Source organism: Henckelia pumila, chromosome 1, assembly GCF_033568475.1.
Source record: "Henckelia pumila isolate YLH828 chromosome 1, ASM3356847v2, whole genome shotgun sequence".
NCBI lineage: Eukaryota > Viridiplantae > Streptophyta > Magnoliopsida > Lamiales > Gesneriaceae > Henckelia > Henckelia pumila.
The window spans coordinates 85,808,019-85,817,553 of NC_133120.1; the positions used below are offsets into that span (position 1 = coordinate 85,808,019).

General features: G+C 36.8%; 2 protein-coding genes across 4 annotated transcripts; both read left to right on the top strand.

Annotated features, from left to right (window-relative positions):
- Positions 1-1,201: 1,201 nt before the first annotated feature.
- Positions 1,202-6,405, top strand: LOC140884534 (nuclear transport factor 2-like). Of its 3 annotated transcripts, none has more exons than XM_073291318.1 (9): positions 1,202-1,556; positions 2,579-2,713; positions 3,230-3,536; positions 3,771-4,111; positions 4,215-4,395; positions 4,809-4,930; positions 5,016-5,081; positions 5,307-5,388; positions 5,990-6,405. In XM_073291318.1, exons 1-9 carry the CDS (start codon positions 1,518-1,520, stop codon positions 6,199-6,201), a joined length of 1,485 nt encoding a protein of 494 aa, XP_073147419.1. In that variant the 5' UTR covers positions 1,202-1,517; the 3' UTR covers positions 6,202-6,405. The 3 variants fall into 3 exon arrangements, with proteins under 3 accessions (XP_073147419.1, XP_073147426.1, XP_073147434.1); XM_073291325.1 differs by having other exon boundaries at positions 3,774-4,111; XM_073291333.1 differs by having other exon boundaries at positions 3,846-4,111.
- Positions 6,406-6,780: 375 nt separating this feature from the next.
- LOC140880343 (uncharacterized) lies at positions 6,781-9,497 on the top strand. Its single transcript, XM_073284702.1, has 3 exons — positions 6,781-7,358; positions 7,956-9,172; positions 9,255-9,497. The coding sequence occupies exons 1-2, from the start codon at positions 6,990-6,992 to the stop codon at positions 9,135-9,137; spliced, it is 1,551 nt and encodes a 516-aa protein (XP_073140803.1). The 5' UTR covers positions 6,781-6,989; the 3' UTR covers positions 9,138-9,172; positions 9,255-9,497.
- Positions 9,498-9,535: the final 38 nt, after the last annotated feature.

A 9,535-nucleotide genomic window follows, 5' to 3' on the forward strand; every position in this document is an offset into this window, starting at 1 on the left:
TACATCAAATAAATGGAAGCCGATACATCAAATAAATGGATGGCCAAATTAAAGGGATTGCGTTCAAAATTTTTTCAAGTTCACTGCATCTCCGTCCTTTAATTTTAATTAGCAGAGGATACGGTTGAAAAAAAAAATTATTAATTAAATTTCGTTGTAGTTTTAACTTTATTTGTAAAGAGTTGTTTCCTCATGGAAGAAATCTTTTACAAAAATATTAATTAAATATAGACATGCAAGTATGTGTTAATCAATCAAATGCACTACTGTTATATATTATATGTTAAACATAATTTCACTTATGGCTACATAATAGCTTTTAGAGAACGTGATGAGAAATGGAAGTTCTTTAACTTGAGGTGAATTGACCTAATTTATATTTGTAGTAAAAAATAATAATTTTCATGCAAAATTAAATTAATAATTTAGATCAGATAAAAAATCCATCTTATAAGATTGATCTAAGTTTTTGTGATATTTTTTTATACACTTATATACAAAGCTTACTTTATCGATATTTTATTAGATACATGGTGTGGAACATAATTATAAACTAATCATCGGTCACACATATTGTGTATAACAACATACCATGTATTTGTACATACATATTTATATATATATATATATTTCAAAATTTCGATTTAGTTAGGCTATCTCACAAAATTAAATATAGCATGAAAATTTAGTAAGATATTTATTTATAATGATAAAATATGAAAATTTAAGCACATCATATAAAATAATATATATTGGAGTTAAATGCACGAAAAGACTATTTTGGAATTAAGAAAAAAACTTCACCAAAAATGATTACTAATCAAACATTTTGTTTTATTAATAGTAGAGATTCACATATATATTTTAGGCCTAGATTTGAGAAACCTATGGCAAATCTTTATACAATTGAAAATTCACGGCAATAATTTTCAACAATCAAACGAATTTTTTTTAAACTTTAATTTAAAATTCGTTCAAAATATAGTCAAACCTAAAATTTTAGATTTTTTTTAACAACAATGAATAGAAATCATTAACTATATTTAAAAAACATATACAAAATTTCCTTTGAATTCCAAAATTCTCACAAAATATGGAAATTTGGATATGAATGGGGAAGAAACCAAAGATAATGTTTTTAAATTCATTATTAAACATAAAAGAAGGCCAAACATCCCCTTATGTTTATTATATACGAACACCAAAAATACCAAAAGGCAGCTGAAAACCAGTGGTCTCCAGCACTCTATGCCGTAACAAAGAGCGTCTCCATATATATACAAACACATCCCAATTCCCAGCCCTAACCACACAGGATCGCGCTACGCCACAAAGTCTCATCCCACTCTTTTAAACTAGCAGCTACCATTTCTTGGGGCTCCCTTGAATATGATAATGAATGATGAAATATGGCGAGACTGAATCTGGGTTGTGATTAGTTCCGTTGATTCCCGAATAGATCTTGAGAATTGGGGTTTTAGATCTGGGTTTTGGCTCCTGAATCTGGGTTTTTCTCCATGGCCTCCGCTTTTCCTCTGCCTGTCACTGCTGCCCAGGTCGAGTTTTGAATCTTTTCTCTAGTTCGATAAATCTTTTTTATTTACGTACAACTGAATCGATTTTGTATGCTCATACCGTCATACGATGTGTATGCATTTATATATGCCGATATACGGTTTTGGATGTGTCACGAATGTAAACTGGAAAGGAAACTTGCATTTTTGTTGGAAGGTGTGAATGCCTACTGTCTTATTGCTGTGGTATTTGTATAGGAATGGTGGTTCTACCGCCAATACGCTGCAGAAGAAGCTCTCTAGTGCAACAGTGCATTGCAGTGGCTAATTTACTTGTTATGTGGCTGCTATTGTCAGTAGATAAACTTACATGATTGGTATATGCCTTTAGTATGTATGGATAAACTTAGTTATGTGCTATGCCTTCATATGTTATATGAATATTGATGAATAACATCGAAAACGTGTATTCTGCAACTATGTATCTAAGTTCTGGTTTTGTTGTGGTGTTTCTTTGCCTTTTTTTGTTAATTCGCTGAGGTGTTTGTGGGACCATTGTGTCTGTGAGTACGTGCTTACTGTATTCGTATTCAAGGCCAATGGTGCTGTGGACATATATGCAGAGATTTCTATTTTTGCAAATCTCAGGGAATCAGTATGTTTGACAGTAGATCGATTTCACCCTTGGTCAATTTGTTGTGACAATTTGGGTTCTACATATGATACAGTTATACAAAATGCTCCATTCCGGAAATTCTTCTGCTTGAAACAGAAAATATCTTGCATTGTTCTATTCCGTATAGATGCAGAGTTATATGGTTATGAGTATCTGGTCTCTCTTTCTGAACCCTACGTTTGTACTTATGCAAGTAATACAACATATTTGATGGTAGAATGCTGCTCTCTAAGGCATAAACTATATCAGTTCTTTGTATGCATCCACAGTTTTTCATCACTTATTATGATATAATAAAGTAAAGAAATGCTGTTAATGCAAATTCAACTCCTCAGTATTTGTGTATTATGGACTTTTTCATTGACACTCTTTGGCTTTTCTTGTGAAGGTGGGGACATACTTTGTCGGGCAGTACTATCAGATGCTACAGAACCAGCCAGATTTTGTGCATCAATTCTACAATGATGCCAGCACCATGCTCCGGATTGATGGAAACTCTAGAGAAACTGCCAACGCTATGCTGGTATTTTTAGAAAAACCTCTTCACGCACTTGTCAATTTGTTAGAATGTGAAGAATAGACTTTTTTCTTAATTAATTGATTCTATAAATGTTTAAAATGTGACAGCATGGAATAATCTGCAGCATATTTTTTATGATGGTAGAGGCATAATTAAATCTCATTTGATTTTTTATTCCGAACGCCATTGATCAACTTTCGTTGCTATATTTTCATAATTTATGGTTACACCATTCTTGTCTCTTGACCATGACTATAATCATATGTGTTTCCTATTGTGCCCCAACACTGTGTATGAAACTGCAGAACGAAGAATCTAGACTACTATTTAACATTGCTCTTAGGTCCGCTAATTGATCTGGAAGGTTGCACTTGTTCTTCTTTGTAAGTTTAAACTTTAAATTCGGCACACTATGTTTAACAATGATTAGTTCCAATGTAATTTGGCATGGCTACCCCTGTTATTTCCTCTGTCAGTAGAATGGGCCAATGGTATTGAGCTTTTCTTGCCTCCTTGCAGCAAATCCACCAACTTATCATGTCACTCAACTATAATGGGATAGAAATTAAGACTGCACATTCTTTAGAATCATGGAACTATGGAGTTCTAGTGATGGTTTCTGGTACGGTGCATATCAAGGGCTTCAATGCAAGGAAAAAGTTTGTGGAAACCTTTTTTCTTGCCCCTCAGGAGAAAGGATACTTTGTTTTCAATGACATATTCCACTATGTCGACGAAGAACAGATTATTCAGCATCCAATTGCATATTTACCTCAGAGAAATCTCGACTCCAACCTGCATTTGCCACCTACACTTCGAGAACAAGGTTGACCTTTTCGTTTTGTTCTTTTTTGTTAGATCTTAGTTTCTAGTGAAAATGTATGTAGCCAATAGGAGGAAAAACCCTAAATGAACTTTTGGGGACTTGACAATGTGGGAGTTGCTAAGTATTTAGCGCACTTTCTTTGGGTGCTGGGGAAATTTATTTTAGCAGTAATATGTGTTTTTGTTTATGTCATTGCACATATAAATGGTAATACAGGTGTTTTTCTCCATTCAGCAGACAGTATAAAGCTAAACATGGATAAAAGCCATGCAACCGTTGCTAATTATATGGACCTCGGCCATTTTGCAGCGTCCAAATATGGGTTGAATGGAGATTTTCAGTCTAGGGAGTTTTTGGCTGCTGGAAAAATCGAAGATAATGGCCCTGCCAATAGCCACAAGTATTCAGAAGAACAGCTTCAGCAAGTCCCTGCCTCAGAACAGGTTCTGGACGATCATTTTGACGTGCAGTTGAATGGTTCACTGCAGGGAACGATGAACTCTGTACCTGACCGTTTATCTTCCCCCATTGAAGAACCTGTTGTGGAGCCCCAAAAGCATACATATGCTTCCATAGTATGTGGTTAATATTGAGAAATCACACTTTTTGTCTTGTACACTGTATTTGCTTGGCCAGTTTCTTATGAATTGCATCTTTTACTATGGCTCGACGCTACAGGTTGCCAAAGTACAATCTGCTCCAGCAGTGCCCATTCCACCATTTTCGAGCAAGCCTGTTTCTCAATCAGACTTGCGGCACTTACCTGAATCCACGATCCAGCCGTTGGCTGCATCCTTGAATGCCCTAGAAAGGTCTAGTTTGGAGAGTCTAGAAGAAGCTCAGGTTGTGGAAGATGAAGGTAACTTCTCCCACTTCTCTGTTTTCATTTTTATTTTCTGGTGATTTAGATTATATCGGAGACCTCAAGTATCACGCCGTGTTTGGATCATGGAGAAATTTTTCCTTTCTTTGGCTATGGAGGAAACTATGAAAGAAATGTCCACAACAATATATTAAGTATTTATCTTTGATAATTTACATTCGTCTACTCTTTGCTTTGTGATATCGAAATACATTCATAGAGATTTGAAATTGAGATTGATTTTATATTCAAGGGAAATGCTAAATCCAAATCTGATTTATTGATTGCATTTTTTCCCTTATTGATTTCCCTTAATCTTGTGTCCGATATATCAAATAAGTTTTTGGTTTTCATGATAAAAAATTGTTTCTAACCTGTTTTTGTATTACTTTTATATTCATTTTCTGTAGTTGAAGTAATGTCAGTGTATGTGAGCAATGTTCCCACTACTATGGCTGCTTCTGAAATCGGGGAGGAGTTCAAGAAGTTTGGTAAACTCAAGCCTGATGGTGTGGCCATTAGAACTCGGAAGGTCATTCCCTTGTCCCCTTTTCTCCCTGCGCTTTAATTTCTTGTGTTAAACTGCTAAAAAATGCATACTTTCTTTTTGTGAACAGGATATTGATGCATGCTATGCATTCGTTGAATTTGAAGACGTCTCTGGGGTGCAGAATGCTATTAAGGTTTGAGCATATGTCTTTTGATTGTTCTTTGTTTTTTCCATTGGTTGACATATCTATAGGAGATTCTAAACAGAGAGTTTGTGGTTCCTATTCCAAATTTTTTTTTTTTTTTTTTTTGTGTGTTGCTTGCTACAATACCATCGCTGATAAGAGTGAATGTTCCGAATAAGAAAATAAATAAAGAGTCTGAGTATCTGACCCCGTATCTTATACGGTTACTTGTAGGCATCCACTGTTCAGATAGGTGCACATCAGCTCTACATTGAAGAGCGAAGACCGAATAGAAACAACTTCATTCGAGGAGGAAGTATGTATTCCTGTTTTATACATTTGACTTGCTTGGATTTATGAAATTTTATGGGGGCAGAACCATTTTTCACTTATCCATAATTCCATTGGTAATTCCTCTGGGTTTTGAATTAATTAACGTGTTGGAAACGAACGCCTTCTTTGCAACAAGATAAACTTTTCAAGAGGTCCATAAATGGATGTCGAAAGAATGGCAAAGCTCCAGTTGCATAGGTTCCTTGCGTAAACCCTTCAGGCTTTAAGTAGATGATTTGCTTGCATGAATGAAATGGGGAGACTCGTTAATGTTTAGTTTATGAACAATTTTAGCTAGGGGCAACAAAAACTGTTCGGATTATTTTAATGAAGTGAATATCAGGGGATGTAAATGTAATTCTGATTTTCAAAATGAAATATTTGTAAATTTTGGTTTTGCGTTAGAAATCCAACGAACGTTGCATTGAGTACACGGAATGTCTGATAGCAAGAAATTATTTTGGTTGGGTAAATTCGAGCATTAAATTCTCTTATCACCGAAAACAGATGCATCCCACTTGGTCTCTTCGGATAATCACCACAACTGTTCTTAAATTCTTTCATGGGTGTCTTGTTTTGATTAGGAGCAAGGGGTAGAGGCCGGGTTAGCTACTATGTGGAAGGAACAAGGGGACGTTTCGGTGGCCGAAGTTTTGGCAGAGGGATCACACAAGACGGGACTGAGCGCACCTACAATAGACCGAGAGGGAATGGTTTCTATAGGCAGGTACCTCGACAAGAAAGAGCACATTCCACCTATCAGCAAGGATCGAGGAATGGGCATTACTCAGAATGACGGATTCGATTTGGACAAGGAATTTTGAGGCATGAAGTGATATTTATTTTCAATAGTTTTTTCATATTTTTTTACAAAATTAATGGAAGCATGTCTTAATTAAATGTTCTTGGTGGTAACTAGTCATTACCGATTATTTTTGTAATGGGACTTACGCCATTTTTTAGATACTTGAATATATTAATGCAGTGGTTTATAAAATTTTGTGGTTATTTTATTTGTTATTATTATTATTACTATAAGTTACTCAAATTTTGGCGTCCGAATTAATTCTGATGACATGGAGTGACTGTACGTGGAGGGGTGCACCTTGTTGCGATTAAAAGGGATTGTTGTTTTTTTTAAATAATCAAATTTCAAGTATAATCTTTGCTAGAATAAAGTGTGTGGCAAAAATATTTAATTAATTTTATGATTATATAAGGTGAATAGAATAAATTAGGTGATCTCTTTAAAAAAAAAAAGGAAAAAGAAAAAAAGAAAAGACAACAGGTGATCACCATGTATCACGACCACAAACAATTTGGTCAAACAGACTGTTGTCTCCTTATTTCCCCCTGTCCCATATATCCCCTGATTTCATGTTCTTTGGAGAGGTCATTATCCTCTCTACTCCCCATTTCTTCCTCCGCCCGCATCATACCCACATTCCCTCGCCGGAGTGGCGACCGGGAAACCACAGCTCGCCACCTCCGCCACGTCCCATCTTCAAGATTCGTATGATGTGTACGTAAACCAAGCCTGACGTTTGCTTTGTCTTTATATGTTATTCATTTTCCGACAAGAACATGGCGCCGGTCTTGAAACCCTTCCAACTATTGGAGATAAACATTATCTCTGCGCAAGATTTGGAGCCTGTGTCCAAGAAAATGCGTACGTACGCCACGGCATGGATGAACCAGAGCCGAAAGCTTACGACATGCGTGGATGCTGAGGGCAAGAACAACCCCACATGGAATGATAAATTTGTTTTCAGGGTGGATGAGGAATTTCTCCGGCGAGATACGTCCGCCGTCATGATCGAAATCTATTCCGTAAACTGGTTCCGGGACGTGCTGGTTGGGACAGTTCGCGTGCTGGTTGGAAACCTTATTCCGCCGCCTGTCCGCTCGCATGGCCACCGCAACCATATGGGAATGCGGTTTGTAGCCCTTCAGGTACAGTATTCCTTTCAGATCATACTTTTATCATGCATGATCGATAAACGTGTTACATTTTTTTAAAATTTCCATTTTTTTTTCAACAATTGTAATTAGTTGATGTTTAAATATAATGAATTTTCATATTTTGTCCATTATTTTAATCTTCATATGCAATGTTGTTAATGCATTGCATGCCTTATGTGTGTGTGTGTATAATGGTTGATACTTGATCAGGAAAATAACTATATGCATGAATGCATGAAAGATTCAATTTTTGATAAAAAAGATGCATGAGTTCCATGGTTACAAAATGCTACAGTTTCATTTTCTTTTTCTTTCAAAATTTTGTGTTGTCTGCATAACTTTATCACGGTACACTTTTTTTTTAAAAAGTATTTTTTATCTTATAATTTAGATGGGGTCCTTCCATGGTCTACACCTCCTTTTAAGATATAGTTCATATCGTTCAAGCCTAATACATTTTCACTTACCATGCGGTCTCTGATCATATATATAATATCAACGCCATGCGCGATGTTAGATTATATAGCTTAGGTGCATGACTTTTACTTACATGTCATCTATCGATTCATAAATCGCTGTATGGCGTAGGTACGTCGTCCATCAGGACGTCCACAGGGAATACTAAACATTGGTGTGGCCTTACTAGACAGCTCCATGCGTAGCATGCCACTCTACACACAACTCAGTGCATCAGCTGTCGGATTTCGGGACCTAATGGAAGATCCACCTACTCTTCAACAACTAAACCAAAACGAAAACCAAAAGAGCGAAAATCCCTCCACCGTGAGGCCTATCTTGCGAAGAACAAGAAGTGAGCGTAGCGAACGAGTGACAACAGAGGATTTCTCCCCACCAAATAGCTCACTCGTTGTTGTGACAGGCAAAGGTGGAGGTAAAGATAGTTCTATACTGAGCATTACAGAGCCTGTGGACCCATTTAAAGGAATGGTGTTCAAGAAAGGGAAAGCAAGTTCGGTTATCAGCGGGGCTGAGCTTAGAGAGAAGCCTAAAGAAAAGGGTAGAAAAGGGAAAAAGGGAAGTTCGGTCTTAAGTGATTCAATTTTGAGCAAAGAATCTTCCTACTTCTATAAGATGGAAAAGGGAGATTTGAAAAGTGTTGACACCAAGATTAAGGTGGGAACTGATCAAAAGGCTGTTGATGAAAACCTTAAAAACAAGGTTGTAGATGAGAAATCTGTTACAAAAACTAAAGTTGCCAAAAATGGAAATTCACCTAAAGACAAGGTCCAAGAAGCCAAGAAAGGGAAGCCCATCTCAAAACACAATGGTTACAACGAGCATGTTTCACCGAAGGGGTTGATGCCAAATGGTAATAAGTATGTGATAGGTGCACAGACAAAGAAAGGCCGTTCTCTTTGGTCGGATTCCGAGGTTGGTCCGTCTCCTTCTGAGGTGGCAGCAGTGATGATGGCCGAAAAGAAGTATCCTTTATCCGATAATCAGAGCTCAGTGTTGGATGGTTGGAGCTTGGATGAAAGTGTCGAAGGGCTAAGGTCGAAGCTCGAGAGGTGGCGAACCGATGTGCCACCGTTGTATGATCGTAGTGGATACTCATCGAGCAGCCACAAGTCATCAGCTAAGCATCCTCGGAGGCACTCTCATGATGCAGGAAGTGGTTTGTTTTCATGCTTCGGGAACATTTATGGGTACGAATGTCAATGTGTCTGCGGTAAGCCACCGGGAAAAAGGGGCCGTAGCACAAGGTTTCATACCCCATCACTTGGCACCTCGGGGAGATCTTTCCTTTGAGAGAAATCTCAATATGTTGATCGACAAGATGATTGGTAACATTCTTTCCTTCTTTGATATCTTTGTTAAATATTAGTTGGGGGAATTTGATATTTGATTTTCAGTATCCAAATGTAGAAAAATTTACAAAGGATGAGCACAAAATGGAGTTTGGACCTTCTTGCAGGCAAGAGTGAAGGCGTCGAGTTGGCTAAAGAGTTGTTGCAAAGTTGTGATTTTGCCCTCTTTATGTATTTTTAAAGACCATGAAAGATGAGTTCGCTATTTTTCTTTCTTTCTTTCTTTCTTTTTTTTTTGTGAGTTCATGTGTTTGCTATTTTTAGTGTAAACTTGTAATATAAATTCCTCATTGTATTATTTTCTCGATCAACACTTTAAACTCATATTTCACAACTAAT

Coding starts and splice junctions, on each gene's coding strand:
- LOC140880343 (XM_073284702.1), top strand. CDS start 6,990: ATGGCGCCGGTCTTGAAACCCTTCCAACTATTGGAGATAAACATTATC. Junction 7,359..7,955: donor TGCGGTTTGTAGCCCTTCAG/GTACAGTATTCC, acceptor TGTATGGCGTAG/GTACGTCGTCCATCAGGACG.
- LOC140884534 (XM_073291318.1), top strand. CDS start 1,518: ATGGCCTCCGCTTTTCCTCTGCCTGTCACTGCTGCCCAG. Junction 2,714..3,229: donor AAACTGCCAACGCTATGCTG/GTATTTTTAGAA, acceptor GCCTCCTTGCAG/CAAATCCACCAACTTATCAT. Junction 4,931..5,015: donor TGGCCATTAGAACTCGGAAG/GTCATTCCCTTG, acceptor TTTTGTGAACAG/GATATTGATGCATGCTATGC.